Raw genomic sequence first — 19,450 nt, 5'->3', positions numbered from 1 at the left:
TCCTGTGTTACAGGCAGATTCTTTACCATCTGAGCCACAGGGAAGCCGCCTCAGTTATGCATATACACCTATATATCTCTCCTTTTTCAGATTCTTTTCCATTATAAACTATAAGACAATGAATACAGTTCCCTGTGCTATGCAGTAGATCCTTGTTGCTTATCTGTTTTATATATAGTAGTGTGTATCTGTTAATCCCAAACTCCTAATCTATCCCTCCCCCGCTCCCCATTTGGTAATCATAAATTTTTCAGAATAGACTATTTTAAAATACCCTCTTTGGGGGAATAAAATCCTCCCTCAGCTTCCCTCTGGGTAACTTGGAGATGCCCAGACCCAGTGCCCTTTGTCTTCCCAAAGGAAGCCTTCCCCATCAGAGGAAGTGACGGTCATGACCATTATCAAGCTTCTTTGCTGTTCCGGGCTGGGCATTTCATATGAACTGCTTCACTGGGGCCTATAAAGGAGGCACGATCCCCGTTTTGTAGATGAAGAAACAGGCTGAGCCGTGTGTCTGAGGTCTGGCAGTGAGTCCGTGGGGTCAGCCACCAGGCAGCTAGGTCTGGCCAACTCTAAGTGCAGAGCCCCCTTGAGTGCTCCATCAGCTCCCCCTGAGCCTCCCTCCCCCAGAACTCTGCAGGGAGCTACAGCTGCTCTGGGGCCCCAGTAGGGAGTGTGGGAGGTAGGGCTGGAGCTCACAGCCGGGTCACATCTCTGTTTATTGAAACTCTCTCTGTCAAGGATCTTTACGCGTTAGACCTGGAGCCCTACCGCTACTCGGGCGTGAACCTGACGGGATTCCGGATCCTCAACGTGGACAACCCTCATGTCTCGGCCATCGTGGAGAAGTGGTCCATGGAGCGGCTGCAGGCAGCTCCCCGGGCAGAGTCCGGCCTGCTGGATGGGGTGATGATGGTACTGCCGCTGGATGCGCCAGACCCGGGGGCTCCCCTCCCTCCCTCCCTTCCTTCCCTTCTCTCCTTCCTCCCAGTTTCTTTTTTTCCCTCCCACCACTTCCCTTCTTAAGACCTACGCTGCGTCTGCTAGACCTGAGGCCAGGGGCCAGGGACACTCAGGAATCAGACACAGGCCCCCTCCCCCGACCCAAGTGTGGGAGTGCAGGCACATAAACAGATGGTCACAGAGACTGGGGACAATGTCCTGGATGCGGAGGACTTTCAGCTGTGGTGGGCAGGAAGCTGGGGAGGCTGGAAAGGTGAACGTGTGGACAGGGCCAGGCAACAGAGAGACGCCGGGGGTGGAGGGCCTGGCAGAGAAGATCTGAGCTGCAGAGGGAGGGAGTCAGGTGTCTGCAGAGCTGCAGAGACGCCCCAAGCCTGGCCTCTCATCAGGAGCCAGGACAGGGCCTTTCCCTCTCCAGGACACCATGCTTTTGGCGAGGGAGATAAAGGGAGACAGGGAAGGGTGGGCTGAGGACTCTCAGGGCCTGAGCCACTCTCAGGCAGCCCTGGGCCTCCCCTCCAGACGGATGCAGCCTTGCTGTATGATGCCGTCCACATCGTGTCTGTATGCTACCAGCGGGCACCCCAGATGACCGTGAACTCCCTGCAGTGCCACCGGCACAAGGCCTGGCGCTTCGGCGGCCGCTTCATGAACTTCATCAAGGAGGTGAGTGGCCCCTGCACCCACCCCCACCAGGTCCATCGACTGGGGGCCACAGAGCGGTCAAGGGCCCAAGTTTGGGAGTCTAGTCCATGTGAACTTGGGCCAGAGCTGTTTCCTCAGGTGCAAATGGGCTCAGCAAGGACCAGTCTTACAAAGTGACAGAGAGGCTGCATCCTTGGCACACAGTAGGTGCTCAGTGGGTGGTTGGCATTGTCAGCAGGACACAGCCTGGGCCTTAAACAGCTGAGCGTCTTTGCCTCCAGCTGTGTGACCTCAGGTAAGCTAGCGTACTTTGCTGAGCCGGGTATGAAGCATGCCCATCTCCTGCAGATGCTGTGAGGACAAAATGAGGCATCATGTGGATGAGGCTTAGTGCTGAGGGCAGAGGCGGCTCAGTAACTTGTAATCAGCCCCACAAACTCCTCTTCACATCATGGGCCCATCAGCCTGCGGTCCCTAGTGGGACCTGGCTCTCCTGGCACCATGGCAACTGTGAAGAAGTCCCATCCGGTTCAAAAAACCAGAGAACATGTCCTGCTGCTGAGAGGATGACCATGGAGACGCACAGTGCCCACGTTTCCTTTCAGACTCTCCATCACGGTCGTCCTTACAAATGCAGAGTTTATTGTTCCCATTTTACAGATGGGGACACACAGGCCTGGGTTTGTACCCTGGGTCCAGGACAAAAAGCTGTGTGACTTTGGGGAAGATGATTAACTCTTTGATCCTCAGTCTCCTCAACTAGGAAGAGTCCCTGCCTCAAAGCATTGTTGGAAAAACAGTGTAAAAAACTGTAAGCAGAGCACATAGCCCAGGACTGGGCAGAGTCAAGTCCCAGTAATGGTAGATGAGGAAGGCACATAGGGGTGAGATCTAGGTGTGTAGGGGTGAGATCCCTGGGTCAGAAGGAGCGACCTATCCACGGCAATGTCAAGTGCACTTAGGAGAAGCCCCCTAGGAGGGCTTTGCATAGACCACGTCTTTGTAGCCATCACAATGAACCAGGAATGAAGCAGACTGCCTTGAGAGTTCATTCAATTCATTTATTCACTAACTATGTGTGTGGGTCTGCTGAGTGGCCAGCACTGAGCCTGTGCTGGGAATCAGCGGGGTTAAAACAGACTGGCAACTGCATGCACAGAGCTCACCGCCTAGGGAAACGTCAATCAAGGCATTCCATTAGTGAATGTAATCCCTTGGCAAAGGAAGGCAGCACAATGAGGAGAAATAACAAAGAAATTCACCACTCAGCAGACAGGACTGCTCCCCTAGAGATCCCAGTTCACCATCACTGTTTGGGACAAGGGCAGTAACACCTCCTGTATTTTAGAACGACACTAAAAGGCATATGGCCTTAGAGTCTGATACACATGCCTTTGGGCTTGTCTCTGCCTCTTCCCAGCTGTGTGATTTTATACAAACTCCTGAACATTCCCAAGTGTCAGTTTCCTCGCCCGGCAAACCATGTCATAGTCCCAGTGAGGGAGCAGTTAAGTCCTTGGCACGGGTTCCCTCACACCTAGAAGAGACTCTGGTGTCAGCTGTTTTGGTAGAAGAGGACCGTGAGGGTTCCTTCTCATCCAACCCCTCAAAACTGTGGAGGCAGTCTGATGGTGCAGTGCCCTGAGTGAGGCCTGGCTGGCCTGCCCAGTCGTCAGCTTGTTCTTGGGGAGCACGGAGGCCTCACACCCCGCCCCCTGAGCCTCCTACCTCTGCAGGCCTCCAACCCAGTAGCCAGAGACTGGCATGGGTTTCTCAGTGACCAGGGCCACAACTCTAAGACCCTTAGGAGCCAGACATAAGTGACTTTGAAACTTAACCACTTTTCAGCGGTGTGATCTTAGACAAGCTACTGAACCTCTCTGTGCTGCTCCAGCACAATGGAGACAACAGCAGTGTGGTCGTAGGTGTGAGTCATGATGTGTGAAGCGCTTAGGACAGTGCCTGGCACAGAGCAGATGCTGAGCGGATTGGCTGCTGTTACTATTTCTATCATCACGACTGTCTTCGAAGAGGCTTCTTGCTCCCTGGTGGGTTTCCAGCTACAGAGGATCTCCAGGCCACAGAGCTTCAGAGAACCCCCTGGAATGCTCGAGGCTCAGTCCTGAAGCCCCAAAGGGAGCAGATGGCTTGCAGAGCAGAAAGGCGCCTCCCACCCCAGGACTGATGGGCCCTGCTGGAGTATCCGCTCTCCTGTTTCCTGGCCCCAGCCCAGTGAACAGCCCTCACCACACACTCTCCTTCACACAGTACTTTCAGAAACATCTTTGTCTCAACTCCATGTGGGGGAAGTGGAGACTGAGGCCCAGAGCAGCTGTGGGGCTCCCGGATGGCCCTACAGCTGGCCACCCCCAAGACCCAAGCCCGCTGCCTGAGCCCAGCACCCGGTCTTCCCTCAAACCATTTCCAAGTCTCCCGTCTCCCCATCTGACTGCGTGACAGTAAATCATTTTAAAGACTTGGCATTTCCGAGAGGAGCTGGAAAATACCAGGCCGGAGTTCAGAGCTTGTGAAGCATCTTTCATTTAGGGAGTCCTCCGAGGCAGCTGAAAGAGGCGGGAGGGCTGGGAAATGTCACGGGGCGGAGCTCCAGCGGCCCCCTGCCCTGGCCCTGCCCCTGCCTGCCCGCCCACAGACAGGCCGCACACCTGCTGACATTTAAGTCCTCTGGAGCTGACAGGGAGGAAGGCTTCCCTCCCGCGCAGGTCTGAAGACCTGCCATGATTTCCCCAGGGGACCGGGGAGATAGCCTCAGGGGGCGGGGCCCAGGCAGAGACCGGGTGGGGGGTGGGGGGAGGCGGAGGGACTGGGAAGCCTCAAGGGAGCGGAGCTTCCCTGTGAGGTCATACACAGTGGCCTTCACCTTCTCTGATGCATTTTTAACTGAAGTAAAATAGTTAATGGCCTTCCTGGTAGCTCAGAGGTAAAGAATCCGCCTGCCAATGTAGGAGACGCGGGTTTGATCCCTGGGTCGGGAAGATCCCCTGGAGGAAGGCCTGGCAGCCCACTCTAGTATTCCTGCCAGGAGAACCCCATGGACAGAGGAGCCTGGCAGGCTATAGTTCATGGGATCGCAAAGAGTCGGACAGGACTGAGTGACTAAACAAGAACAAAACGGTGTATAACGTGTAAGTTTCAGGCGTAGGACATTGTAGCTCCACATCTGTGTAGGTTACAAAGTAGTCCCCACTGAAGGTCTGGTTACCGTCTATCACTATACAGTTGACCCTCCACACTTTATGCCCACCCCCAACCCGGTGCCTCACTGTTAACCACCAGTCTGTTCTCTGAAGCAGGTGCATCTTTAAATCTCCATCCCCAAGTCCAGTCCGCAGTTCCCTGGGCTTCATAAACTGCCCCCACTCAGCTTGGACACAGTGACCCCAGCCCTTCAGCTCTGCTCAGCACAGAGGGGATCTGCCTGGCACCACATTACTTGGGACCTGCAGAGCTCAGCCTGTCTCTGAGCCTCAGTGGCCATGACTGTAAAATGGGACAATCATGACACCCACCTGATAGGACTGTGATGCGAACCAGATGAGCTCATGCAGGGAAGTTAATCACGGACGAGCCTTCTGTGATAGGTGTCTACAGAGGTGGCCCACGTGATCATCCTCCCCCCTGCCCCCAGCCAAGGGCCAGCCCTAATCCAAGGGAGCCCCACAGGAGGAAGGGACAAAGGAGAAATCATAGCTGGGGCTTTGCGTTCCAGGCACTGTGCTAAGCCCTTGATACATCTTTGTCACCACCTGTGAAATAGGTCATTGTCCTCTTCCTGAAACTCAGAGAGGTTGGATGCCTTATGCAAAGTCCATGTTCCACTCACTTTTGATTTCCAGCCCCCTGGAGCCCTTCGAGGTGCACCCCTCTGCCTGAGCTAGCATAACACATGCCATCTACACCCTTATAAGACTTTACAGTGCCAGACAGCTGCCCAAGTGCTCGGAGATTCCCATGGGTTTTAGCTTCGGTCTACAGATGGGCCTTCAGGGATCCAGGAACCCATGAACTGGTGTGTTCTGTAAGCTTGGGCGCTGGGGAAACTTCAGCCATGGAGAGGCTATGGAGCCTTCTTCAGAATCTGCAGGGATCATGACCCCAGTGGGGTGAGGCACCCACTGAGCGCATCTCCCGGGGCTTCAGCAGAGGCTGCATGGGGTGAGTGGTAGGAAGGTCCTTATAGCACTAATGCTCTAGGCCCACAGGAGAGGTATTGGCTAGAAGGGGAGATGGCAAACTTTCTGTACAAAGGGCCAGAGAGTGAATATTTTGGACTTTGCAGACCAGGGCTTCCCAGGTGGCTCAGTAATAAAGAATCTGCCTGCCAATACAGGAGACGTAGGTTCGATCCCTGGATCAGGAAGATACTCTGCAGTAGGAAATGGCAACCTACTCCAGTATTCTTGCCTGGAGAATTCCATAGACAGAGGAACCTGACGGGCTACAGTCCATGGTGGTGGCATACCTACCATCTAATGGGTGTCACAAAGAGTCAGACACAACTTAGAAACTAAATAAAAGCAACAACAGACTAGACAGTCTCTACTGCAGCTATTCAACTCTGAAGCTACAGCACAAAAGCAGCCAGAGACAACAGGTAAATACACGGGTGTGACTTTAACAGGAAATGGATCCGTGTGTATCACCAGACATCGTTTCCCAATCCTGGCTTTAGAAGACAGAGCCTTTCTCAGTTTAGACCCGTTCCTTCTCTGAACCTCTGCCTGCCTCTCTGTTAATGATGCTAAAAGCAAGAAAAAGTAGAGAAAGCTACCATTTATTCAGGGCTCAGGTTGTACCTATGGACATGATTCTGAACCAACTCTGGGAGACAGTAAGGGACAAGAAGTCTGGCGTGCTGCAGTTCATGGGGTTGTGGAGAGTCGGACACGACTTAGCTACTGAACAACAACAACAACAGGTTGTACCAAGCACCATTCTCAGTTTTTCATGAGACTTACTTCATTCTGCCCTCATAGTGTTTTGGTGAAATGGGTACTGTTATTAGTTCCGTTTTACAGATGAGGAAACTGAGGCAGCAAGGCAGAATGAAATCCCCAGGTCACACAGCTAACTGAGGTTGGACCCTGTATTCTGACCCGTTTTTAACTGGGACATGAGTGGAGTTGGGTGAGAGACCTGCTCTGTCAGCCCTGGCTCTCTGGGGGTTACTCTGTCTGGTCCTACAGCCAGAGCTGGCTTGGCCCCTTGACTTTCTGCCCCTCGGCAGGTCTCACCTGCCACAGTCTACCCACTTGCCTCTTTGCCCCTCCCTGGGGACCTGACATGGACCGGACTCTCCCCTTCTCATGGCTTCGAGGCGGGGGCTCATCTGAGCGCATCTGAGATCGATGTTGTACACGAGAAGGTGCAAGTGTAAAGCTGGCTAAAGAACATAATAGAATTTATGGAAATCGCTGGCTCGCACCACAGCCCTAGCAATGATGGAGGTGATTATTAATTAATCATGGTCTTGGGGGAACAGTATCAGTGCAAGGAGTAATTAAAATGAAGCATTGTACAGTTGTACCGAATGATGATTTATGAGCCCGAGGAATTGCCGCTCTGCCCTCTCCCCTCCGGCAGGCTCAATGGGAAGGATTAACTGGACGGATTGTTTTCAACAAAACCAGTGGCTTACGGACGGATTTCGATCTGGACATCATCAGCTTGAAGGAAGACGGCTTGGAGAAGGTGTGTGAGCTCAGCAGTTGGGGGGGGGGGGGCGGGCCAAGGAGCAGGGGCTATTAAATCCCCCACGACAGATCCCAGGCAGAGACCCTGAGCAATAGGGCAAGACCCCATCCAGCTACCCCCTCGGGGCTCAACACGACCTGGTGTGGCCACTGCCTTGGCCCCTCTTGGCCTTCTCAGCCTGGAGGGGTGCAGAACCCAGTGGCCTGGCCGTGGCAGATATTCAAACGACCACCCTGTCAGCAAGGGCCATCAGAGAGATGCTTAACCTGGGAAAGGCTCATGGGACACACAGACTGTCTCTAAGTCCTCTGTCATGGGGCAGAGGGACAGACGTGTCCTTGGGTAAGAGAAACTCTCTAATGACTCACGGATGCCTGCCTGGGGAGTAGTGAGCTCACTGTCCCTGGAGACATTTCAGCAAAATTGAACAAAGGGATTGCTTGTCTGGGAGACTGGAGGTGATTCTTATCCTTGGAGAGAGGTTGAAGCACATGGATTCTGAACTCCCTATGCTAAGCTTCTAAGACCTCTGTGATTCTGGGAATTACAAGGAAAAGCAAGCCCACAGGGCTGGCCTCCCATCTGGCTACCATAGAAATATTCGTAATGGGGCCAGTTCTGACCCCTGGGATCCATAAGCAATATTGTGACAAAGTCAGGCTGCTGGGCTGAGGAGATTTAACATTAGCCCTGATTCTCAGCATTTCCTCAGACCTCAGGACCAAAGGCTCAGCCACACCCCCTGGTCCCTGGGAGCCACCAGGGCACATCTCCAACCCTGGGAGAGGGGGTGTATAAAATGCAGAAGTGGAGGGGCCACCCCTGGTGCCTGTGATCCTTCAGGGGCCCCTGATTCCTCTCCTATCTTCCCCTGCCCTCCCTGGTCCAGGTCTCTTCTGAGGATTTTTTTTAACACCCCAACCTGGCTTGCCACTTCCACTCCTGGACCCTCCATCCATCCCAAATGCACACAGAGATGAAGCTACCCGATGCACAGCTCCACTCTGCCCTGGGACTGTGCGTGGCTGCCCAGTGCCGAGGCATTCAGCATCTGCCTCTCACCCCAGCCTTGAAGACTCTCCAGGAAATGCCCCGGTTTCCTCTCCAGGACTAGTCTCCACTGCCTCCCAAATATTCCTCAAGGCCCAGCCACATCCCTCCCTCCCGCACCTCCAGGCCTTTGCCCATGCCGTCTCTCCGGTTATAGGAATGGCCTCTGTCTCCTTGGTTCGTTCCCACAGGCACAAACCCAGCTCTGCCTGGGTTGTACCTTGTGGCCAAGGTGATGCCATTTAGTCCTGAGTTTCCCACGGACTCATGGGGCCACTGTCCTGGGGCCAGGTGGCCGGGACAACCTCACCACTTCCCTTATAGCAACAGTCCCCTAAGGACAAGGTGCTATACCCCCTCTTCCTAAGATGATCCAGCCCTGTTGGTCTAACTCTATTCAAACTATAGCTTATCAAGCACTCTGCCAGCTCCTATTTAGACTCCTGCAGTGCTGCGGAGCCCGCTTCCCCCTCTGGCAGGACCACTGTAATAGTTGTCACTCGAGTAGCTGTCTCATTTTTGCTCTCTCAACTGTCCATCTCTGGGGATAGCCTGAAATTCTAAGGATGGCAATTAGATGGCATGTATGCCACTGCCTCCCACTCTCATATCTATGGCAGGCATCAGTAATTGCCCATCAGAGCACTTTTGCCATCTGAGCCTACCCGCAGCTCCTACCAGCCCTCCAGCAACTGCAGACAGACCACAACTAATACTCAAGAAAACCTCTCTACTATACCTAAACACCAGCTGACCTGCAGAGGCCCCACCAGAGGCTCCTGGTCACAGCCTCCCAGATAGTGGGCAGAGAGTCTCTGAAAGCTGGGTCCTCCTCAGTCTTAACTGTTCTCCGATGCCCATGGGAGATAGGGTAGGAGTTCAATAGCTGCTTGCTGGAGCAAGGGTTCCTGCTGGTCACCAGGCTGCCAGCCAGCTGTTTGTTGACAGCTTTCTGCACCCAGGCCTGCCACTAGGGTCCCTCATGCTGGGGCTGGGCTCTGTGCTTGGCCCCCTTGAGAGAAGAACCTCTTTGATACTGTCTGATTGTTTTCTCTCCTCTGGGCTCTGGGGGTCTGCACAGAGAAAGATGCTGCCCAGAGAGGGTACTGAGCCCCCAAACACAGCCATTCTGCCTCTCGTCACTTCTCTATCATCACTTCTATTTACTAAGCCGGGTCATAGCTGATCCAGCCAGCTCCAGCCAGTGGCTTTGGGGGGATTAAAGCAGAATTACCCAAGCATAATTACATGTCTCTCTGCTATCTGCTTTGCACAGCTCTCTTAATGGGATGTTTGCATTCGGCCTCCCTGTTTAATTGATTAGGTTTCCTGAGTGCCGTGCTCCCAGCCCCCAAGCAACTGGGCCAAGGACAGGATGGTCAGGCCAGAACCTTCCTTGAGAGGCGCTGAGATGGGCACAGAGAGGGGCAGAGTTGGATCCCAAAGGCTCTTCAAGAGACCCAGGGCTTGAGAACCATTTGTAAACTTGATCTTTCCTCGCCTCCTTCCAGCCCCAGGCCTGACATCCACAAACGCACTATGGGAACAGAGATTAGCCCACCTCAGTCAGAACATCTGCCAACTTTAGGTGTAAAACTACAAAACAAATTGCCTTCAAATCCATTGGCATCCACTGCCCTCTATGAGGGTGTTCCATTCTGTCTGCCACCCCCTGAAATAGCCGCAAAGACCAGCATCCTGCCCAAACTGAGTTCCTGCACAAAACACATCTCCTTGTCCTTCCACACATGCCTAGGGAACATCTCCCTCGCTCCAGGCCCTGTCCTGGGCTCTGGAGGGCATCTGGCCCCAGAGCTGGCACAGGCTGAGACCCAGTGAGTGAGCAGCTGGTGCCCAACTCTTCCCTAGGAGGCGGGAGGCCGGCCCCCACCCCCAGGCTTGGAATGACTGACCCAGGACAGGACCTGACCCTAACACTAACTTGACTTCATGGCATCCGCTCTACCCCAGGCTGGCTTCCACTGTGCTCCCTGGGCTCTCCTTATATTCCTCTTCTCCCTCTGCATTTCCCTTCCATCTGGGATGGGTTTGCCAGCAAATGGGGAGGGAGGAGAATTCAGGAGACTCGACATCTCAGGGGCTTCCTCTGGGAAGGAGGAAGGCAGCAGGGCTGTCAGAAAAGTTGGCTCAAAACTTGTCAGTGATGACGATGCTCCTGAAAGGTGGGAACAAGATGAGTTGCTTGCTGATGTGAAGAAAGGGTGGAGACACTGTGGACTCAGCCCCTGTACTGCATCGTCTGTCCATCCAGGTGGGAGTGTGGAGTCCCGCCGAGGGGCTCAATATCACGGAGGTCGCCAAAGGCCGAGGCCCTAATGTCACCGACTCTCTGACCAACAGGTCTCTCATCGTCACCACCGTGCTGGTAAGAGCTGCAGCCCTTCAGGAGGCCCCCTGTGAGCTGGGAGATGGGCTGGCCGTTGGGGCTAGAGGGACCCCTCCATCACCCCGCCCCGCATAGACCAGCTGCCTGTTATGGGGCTGCTGAGAGGCTGGAAGATGAGGGAGGGGAGCTGAAGGAAGCTGGAAACACTGAGGGTGCCTCAGAAAGCCCCCAGAGAGAAGTTGAAACATAGCAATACTGCTCACAGTCACAGGTCAGAGACACCAGGAGGTAACTGGGCTGTCTCTTCCCAAAGGTAGAGCAGTCCAGCCTTCCTGCCTGGACCTGCTTGGCCAGCCCCTGCTCCAGAGGCCTGCCTGTTTGTATCCCAGCCCCACCCGCTCCCTGAGCCCCTGATGCCTGTGCAGGAGCTGTGGGAAAGAAGGAGGGGTGACCTGCTCTCTGCACCAGGACCTGAGTCTGCTTCTTCCAACCCAGTTCCCAGGAAAAAGGCCCTTCCCAGCAGTCCCCCACCCCAGCCTGGCAGGTGCTATGGTCATACCCAGGGAGCCCAGCAGGTGCGGTGGGCCCCCACACATGCCACCCCCACAGGGTCCTGACCCAAGTGCTCCTGGCCATGGCCATGACCATTCTCCCTGTCCTCCTCCTTCCACTGCCCTGGACTAAATAGTGTGTCCTTCTTCTGACCATTTCAACCCAAGGAATTGCTCCAGGGGTCTCCCAAGCTCCGTGCATCTTAGAGCTCAGGGTAAGCAGGACGCCCAGGCAGTTGGCCTCCTTTGGCCACCACTGTGCCCACTCCATGCACGCCAGCCCCTCCTGGAAGGCCTCCAGGGTGTCCAGAGGTTCAGGACGCACACTCTCAGAGGTGCAGCACTGCTCCTGGGACCCAAGCTGGACCAGGGGGCAGCCCGGTCACAGCCCAGTGGATTCTGACCAAGACCCTTTGAGGACAGTCTGGCCCCGGTCAGCTTCTCCTTGTAATGAAGCAAATATGTTTATCAGGACCACATGCTGAGGATATTCTCAACCAAAAAAAAAGGGAGCTCAACCTGGATTGGAGCACTTAGATAGAGTAAGGCTGTCACAGGATGGAACCTGAGAGCAGGGCTGGGAACCCCACCCTGGGCCTTCGTGGCACTCAGACAAGGCTTGTCCCGCCTGCCTCCCACCAGCAGCAGCCCAGCCAGGCCCTGTGCCCTCTCTCTAGTGTTGGGTATATGCTCAGTGACTGGGTGTTGGACACCATGGACGAAGAAGGGATATCACATTCCATTCTCCCAAGAATCCAGGGAGCAGCAGACTCCAGGGGCACTGCCAGCATCTGAGGAGCGATTTTAACCTCTGAATCTCATCCTCAGTCTCCAGGCTTATGACTATTAAAACGATCCACGTTAAAGGTGATGAAGACCTAAGAGTTCTGAACATGTTGCTGATGGGACCAGAAGGAGAAGGCTGGGGAGACACCTCCCCACCCCCACCTTTTGGGAGTGAGACCCCCCACGATATCTTCCCCAAAACCATACATCCTGCCTGCCTTTATTGATTGACTTTTGGTTAACTAAATAAAATACAAATATCAAACTATAAAACCAGTAAGTCAAAAGATCTCATCAGGAACAGGGGAAAAAGTATAAAAAATAAATTAAAGACTAAAAATAAAATAAGCTATAAAGATATATTGGACAGCACAGGGAATATAGCCAATATTTTATAATAACTATAAATCGGGTTTAACCTTTAAAAATTGTGAATCATCATATTGTACACTTGTAAGTTATATAAAAATAAAAAAGAATAAAGCAAAAAAGATTAAAAATAAAAAGACATAAATAAAAGGAGCAAAAGGGATAGAAGGAAGAGTGATGAGCAATTAAAGGAATATTGATGTGGATAAAAATAGAAAGGATAAAAGGAGAGTTGAAGGAGGACAAAATAAAGGTTAAAAGGAAGGTAATAAAGAGAGAAATGAAAATAAGGGACGAGATTAAAAGGAAAGCTACCCAGAGAGAGGAAAAATTAAAATAAATAATTAACAGCTCCAGCTAGAGAAGGTGAAAAATGTAAAACCGAAATGTCAGAAAGCAAAAGGATAAAAGTGTGACAAAACTAAAATATAAAAGGGTAAAAATAAAATAATAAAAAGGTGGTAAAAGATTAAAAGTGGAGCTGCATAAAATGTGAGATATAAATAAAACACTTTTCAGGAGACAAGATTAAAAAAAAGGTAGAACTGGTATTCTCGGAGAGATTAGGAGAGATGATTAAATGAACAGAGATGATTCAGGCACAAAACAATACTCTCACGTAACAGGAGAGCTAAAGATAATACAGCAGAAGGATGTAAAATACACACCTTTCAAAGACCACAGGTTAAATTTTATTAAAGTAGCAGGAGCCTGGTTTAAAGGGTGTAAGACCCTTCCGCAGAGCCGCAGGACACTTATGTACACCCACAGGGGCAGAATCCCGCAGACTTCCTGTGCTCTTCTCACAGCTTTTTAGCCAATACTAGAAGCTTCCTTGATAGATCAGTTGGTAAAGAATCCGCCTGCAGTGCAGGAGATTCCAGTTCAATTCCTGGGTTGGGAAGATCCCCTGAAGAAGGGATAAGTCTACCCACTCCAGTATTCTGGCCTGGAGAATTCCATGGACTGTATAGTCCATGGGGTCGCAAAGAGTTGGACATGACTAAGCGAATTTCACCTTGACTTGCAGAAGCTTCTTTCAGGGCTTCCCAGGTGGCACTAGTGGTAAAGAACCCACCTGCCAATACAGGAGACATGAGACAAGGGTTCGACCCCTGGGTTGGGAAGATCCCCTGGAGAGCGGCATGCCAACCTACTCCAGCATTCTTGCCTAGAAAATTTCATGGACAGAGGAGCCTGGTGGATTACAGTCCACAGGGTTGCAAAGAGTCAGACATGACTGAAGCAACTTAGCACACACATGGAAGCTTCTTGCAGAGATCCCAACCTACTGCACTCAGTTGCTCACTGAGGGTCCCACCCGCAGCATCCTGCTGGCTCCCAGCACCCTCCAGAGAAGGAGAGAAGCCCCCTTGGCCAGTAGCCTGGACACAGCACCATCTGTCCCCCTGCCCCTCATCTGGGCAAACATGAGTCCAGCAGCTCTTGGGGACATGCAAAAGTGACCAGAATACAGCAGTCAGACTGTGAGGTGCTTAAGAGACTCAGCATTTGCGTGCTGGCTGTACTGTTCTCTGGCTCTATGATCCTGAGAAATTGCTTAGTCAATCTGTGCCTCTCTTTCCTCATCTGCAAAGTGAAAGTGAAAGTGAAGTCGCTCAGTCGTGTCCGACTCTTCACGACCCCATGGACTGCAGCCCACCAGGCTCCTCCATCCATGGGATTTTCCAGGCAAGAGTACTGGAGTGGGGTGCCATTGCCTTCTCCGTCATCTGCAAAAGAGAGGTGATAATAATTGTATCTACTTCATGGAGTTGAAAGAATGAATGATTAAATAGCATATATGGCACAGGGGACTTCCCTGGCAGTCCAGTGGTTAAGACTTCACCTTCCCGTGCAGGAGATGTGGGTTCGATCACTGATCGGGGAGCTAATATCCACATGCTGCTACTGCTGCTACTAAATCGCTTCAGTCGTGTCCGACTCTGTGCGACCCCATAGATGGCAGCCCACCAGGCTCCCCTGTCCCTGGGATTCTCCAGGCAAGAACACTAGAGTGGGTTGCCATTTCCTTCTCCAGTGCATGAAAGTGGAAAGTGAAAGTGAAGTCGCTCAGTTGTGTCTGACTCTTAGCGACCCCATGGACTGCAGCCTACCAGGCTCCTCGGTCCATTGGATTTTCCATGCAAGAGTACTGGAGTGGGGTGCCATTGCCTTCTCCATAACTCGTGGCCAAAAAACCAAAACAGGAAACAGAAACAATATTATAACAAAATTCAGTGAAGACTTTAAAAAATGGTGCACATCAAAAAAAAATCTTAAAAAAATAAAGAAAAATAAAGAAATGGTACAGAGTGGATGCTGTCAAGTAATGGCTGCTGTTGGTACTATTGATTACAAATCCAGTCCCCAGTAAGCTCAGGTTTAATACAGTAAGCACAGTGAGTGTTCTGGAGAAAACCTCTGCTTCTGTCCACAAGCAGGGCCCTGAACGTCCCTGAAGATTGACCCCTGACCGTGGTCACAGAGGTTATCTCTGTCTAGCACAGGGTGCATCATATATGTAGACCTGGGGTTTAAATGCCTTTGAGGCCTGGCTCACTGCAGACCCCACCACTCCCTCTTGCTTACTCTTGGCTGCTTCTTATACAGGCAATTCCTGACTGGTCCCTGAAAGCCCTAGGGTGTGAGCCACTCTCTAGGCTCTCATCTCCTACTGATACATAAAACTTCGCATCCCAACCACCACCTCATCCCCTGCCCCGGAGGAGGTCTGAGCCCCTAGCACTGACATTGTGATAATCCCCTCCCTCAAACTCCTTTGCCTTGACCCCAGACTTGGCTGCTGATCCACTTGAAGTAGATATCCCACATCTTAACCACATTATGCAGTGTCAGATATTCGCATGGCCTGGGAGTGAGCCATGATCCAGTTCTCTCCAGCCCCACTGCCCAGAGATCATGGGGAATTGGGTCTGCTTCTTCCCTGAGAGAAGCCCAGTCTTTCCTGGAGGCAGGACGGGGACAGAGGATGTGACACACAGCCTTTAACTGGTCTCCAAGAAACTCTCTGTGTCCAGCTGAAAATGTCCTCGGGGTCCCCTGAAAGTCTCAGCATGGTCTGCATGTCCCAGAGCCCCCGGGGTGGGGTGGGTGGGGATGTGATGCTCTCAGCCTGGGCTTTGGAGGACAACACTACCAGTTGTGTGGAGTGGCCCAGGCTGGCCCAGCCCAGCTGCTCTGGGAAAAACCCCAACCCCAAGCTTGGCAGCCTCAAAGCAGGGCCAGCACCTCCCGCAGAGAGCACTGGCCCCTGCCTGTCTGGAAGTGTGTTGTCAGGGCAACGGTGCTTTGAGTGACAGGCCGGTACCAAGCCTGAGTAAAGGAACATCCACCAGCTTTGCCCCAGAGAACAGGGCTGGACCTGCACCCACGATGAGGGGGTCTCTCCTCCTCTTCTGGTCCCTAAAATCTGGATGTGGCAAAAAACACAGGGAGATGTAGGGGCTGCCCCCAAGCTCCATCTTTTTTCTCCCATCCCGAATCCCAGGGTTAGGTGCTAAGGGCTCACTACCCTGGAAACAGATGGACAGAGCCTGGACCCCGCCCTCTCTGGCTCAACATAGCCACAGGCTTTCCCCTTCTTGGGGCTGAAGCAGCAGCAGCAAGAGGCTGGAAGCCTGCCCTCCCCGCCCTCTCCTCGCCAGGCCCCAGCTTCTGCTCAGGTTTCCCTCTTCCATGAGCTTATGAAAAATTCATCTGCCCAAACCTCAGCTCACACACCGAGAAAACACACTCAGCTCTCTCCTGGGGGCCCTGCTTTGGAAGGTTCAGGGTTCTTCCGGCCACTGAAGTGAGCAGCTGTGTCGGCATGCGTGCGGATACCTGTGCGGGTGTGGGGTTGGCTATACACAGGGGTGTCTGGATACAAACCGATGGATGTGTTTGTGCCGTGTGTGCATTGTGACTATTTAGACTCAACTGCCAGGCAGGCCGGACCTGTGCTTCCGGCACAGGAGAGGGGAAGCTATGGAGACCAGAATAGGGGCTGGGAGAACCATTCCGGGCCAGGCTGGGGATTTTTCTGGGCCCCACCTGCTGGGAAGACCAGCCGGACTCCTAATGCTCTGCCCTGGTTCTAACTGACAGAAGCCAAGGCCTGAGGGCCAGGGTCCTTGACCTCTGTCTCTGAGCAGGGCAGAGCATCCGAGAAAGTGGTGTCTTCATGCCCGTGGCATTGTGTTGTACAGAGCGCATGCGCGTGCAGATGTGTGTTGAGATGGCCTAAGCCAGGAGGACTTGGGAACGCAGCTCTTAGGTAGCTAACCCTTGGCTCCCCGCCCGCCAAGACCCCCTCTCTTCCAACTCCACAGGTCCCATCACTGGGAGAATCTTAGCACCGGGCCTGGCTCTCATGATGGTGAAGCTCGACTAAGAAACTGAGAGCCCTAGCGATGAAAAGTCAGAAAAGGTTATTTTTCAGGCCCCTTGTTTCCTGTGACTTGTTGCAGAGAAATATTACCCCTGTTCTTACTGCTGTTCTCCCAGAGCAATAGGAGAGCGTGAAGTTATGAAATTGAGGGCACCTTCACTGAGCAATCGATTAGCAGCCGAGAGAGCTTGTGAATTGGCTGTCTGGACATTTCCAGTAATAAATTGTGAAATAGTCCATGAATAAGTAGTTGGCGGAGTTCAGAATTACCCCCTAGGAAATGTTGCAGGTCTGGAGACATTACTAAGGCGAGCACCATTTTAATGCTCTGGGCTTTGGCTGTTAAATATGTATGCCATCCGCAAAGCACTTCCAGAAATTAATGGCATTTTACAGCTGCTCCGAAGGCAGCGTATTTATATGGAGATGTATAGATTCTGGGGCTTGGTGGCTTCACAAATGAAGTGCTAATTTTAGAGGATAGGGCCAGGGAGGGGCTGGGAGATAGGGTCAGGAAGTGAGCCATCTCAGGGACCTTTCCGGAAATAGTTTTCCGCTGCTAGCTATGATTTTTAACCTTTGGTGGCTTTGGGCATGGTCTCGAGGCTGGAAAGGTCGCTGCAGTAACAGGCCACGCAGTGCACAGAAAGACAATTATGATATTCATAATAATAATAATATTGCAGTTTATATTTGCCAGGCACTAAGTGCTTTTCACAGATTAACCCATGTAATCCTCCCAACAATTCTGTAAGGTAGGTTCTGTTATTATTCCCATTTTACAGAAGGAGGTCGATTGCCGGGGACCAGCCCCGGCTGATCTAGGGTATTCGAAGGAGAGACGGCGTAGGCGAAGATCAGGAGACAATTGCTTAATTAAACGTTAATTAAGGATATAAAGAGTAATAGAATGAGGATAGCTCAGTAAAATTCAGTGAAGAAAAGAGGCTGAAATAAGGATAGCTCAGTGAGGAAATTCAGTGGAGAAAAGAGGCTGAAGTAAGGATAGCTCAGTGAGGAACTTTAATGCAGAAAAGAGGCTGAATAATTCAGCCAGAAGGTAAGAGAAAGAACGACATGGTGAGACCAAGTTTTGGTGAACAAGGCCCACACTTTATTTTTCAAAGTAGTTTTTATACCTTAAGTTATGCACAGAGGATAATGGGGGAAGGGGTAGAGTCAGGCAGCAAGCCAGCTTTCTTCCTGCAAACTTAGCATATGCAAAAGTTAGGTGATTTGCATCATCTTCTGGCCCGGAGGCCTGTTAACATTTTAAGACCTTTTCTTCAGAAAACTTATTTTTCTCTAAAGGTGATTGGTCAGGAGCCACCCTCCAAAAGCATTAGATAAAGTTGCATTCCTACAGAGCAAAGGTGTGGTGGGCTACAACAAGAAAAAGAATTAACTCAAGGGTCCCAGGTTACAAACATTAAAGCTACTACTTACACCAATTATATTAATCAATACACTGCCAGGGACACAGCAGGTAAGGGATATGGAAACTTAGCAGCAAACATTGGCCCAACAAGTGAAAATCCCTTCACCAATACAATTTCTAATCAATCTTTTAACTACTCAAAAGAATCTGTGTTTAGACAGTTTAGAACATCTCCTGCCTCTCACAGTTGGGAGGTTCTGAACAATCACATGTGCCCGGAAAAACCTATTCAGGCAGGCTAGAGGATTTCCAAAGGAGTTTGTAGGTTAAACACTGTCACACCCAGGAATTATTAACTGGAGCTGTAAGCTAACTTTTTTCAGAGAGGTAGTGGGGGACAGCCCCCCGTAAAGTCAGAGGTGTAGGTGAAAGCACAAAGCAGAAAGTAGGCAGACTCTGGTTTTGGGGGTATATGCTCGAGAATTTCCAGGGAGACTCCTGAGGCTTGATCCCGCCTTTGCGTATGCCAAGCCTCCTTCCTCATGACCTTTGCCAGAGGCGGAGCTCGCTCCCCGCAGTCGATTTCACTTAGGAGTCTACGTGTGGTTGGTGATTCTCCTGGCAGAGGGGTTGCCTTCTCTTTAATTCGTTCCTGAGCTAACAGCAGGGCCAGCTAGTGCAGCGGTGCAGGGTGTTCACTGCGCAAGAGCATCTGACCTACAGTTGAGACAGGATTGAAATCTCCACGCTGGCCCTCTCACCAGGCCCCATGCTGGGGTTCCAGGCAGCAGGGTCCACTCTAGCCTAAGTCCCCTTCTGTCCAGGCAGTCCCAGCCCCTTCCCCGGCACCTCCTAGACTGTTTTCTCCAACCTTGTAGCTGACTACTTGGTTGGAGGCAGGGATGGGGGGCACTGAGACTTAGCATGGAGTCTAGTCAAAGGACCCAGATTTCCACCCAGCTAGACTGCAAAGTGGTTTTCTCAGAACCCCTTAGGGGTACAGACACTCCCTTGCCCTTTCTCTGCAGCATCCCAAAGGGCTGTTGAAACTCTAGAGTGAATCAGTCATGGGGTGGGACGGGATTTTGAGAACTAGTGTTGCTGGGGAAACAGGGCCAGACAATCAGCCCTTCTTCTGGAGTGGGAGCCTGGCAAGAGGCTGCTGGTGGGTTTCTGCACCTGAGGACCCCTGATGAAGGTCCTTCAGGCTCAGCCAGTTCCAGGCGTTCACAGTGGCAAAGGAATGGCCCCAT

The 19,450-nt window shown here is 52.1% G+C and overlaps 1 protein-coding gene across 2 annotated transcripts in view; it reads left to right on the top strand.

Moving 5' to 3' along the window:
* Positions 1 to 19,450, top strand: part of GRIK3 (glutamate ionotropic receptor kainate type subunit 3) — a 248,779-nt gene that overhangs the window by 181,627 nt on the left and 47,702 nt on the right. For both annotated transcript variants that reach the window (XM_086394212.1, XM_086394211.1), the window contains exons 6-9: positions 742 to 915; positions 1,486 to 1,629; positions 7,213 to 7,320; positions 10,646 to 10,759. In XM_086394212.1, the coding sequence (XP_086250338.1) occupies positions 742 to 915; positions 1,486 to 1,629; positions 7,213 to 7,320; positions 10,646 to 10,759 (540 nt within the window). The remainder of the gene's footprint in view (positions 1 to 741; positions 916 to 1,485; positions 1,630 to 7,212; positions 7,321 to 10,645; positions 10,760 to 19,450) is intronic.

This window comes from Bos grunniens, chromosome 3 (assembly GCF_055505025.1).
Source record: "Bos grunniens cultivar Pamir isolate PY7600 chromosome 3, Bosgru_T2T1.0, whole genome shotgun sequence".
Lineage (NCBI taxonomy): Eukaryota > Metazoa > Chordata > Mammalia > Artiodactyla > Bovidae > Bos > Bos grunniens.
Note: the sequence above shows the minus strand (reverse complement) of the source record. Positions and strands in the feature narration are given on the sequence as shown.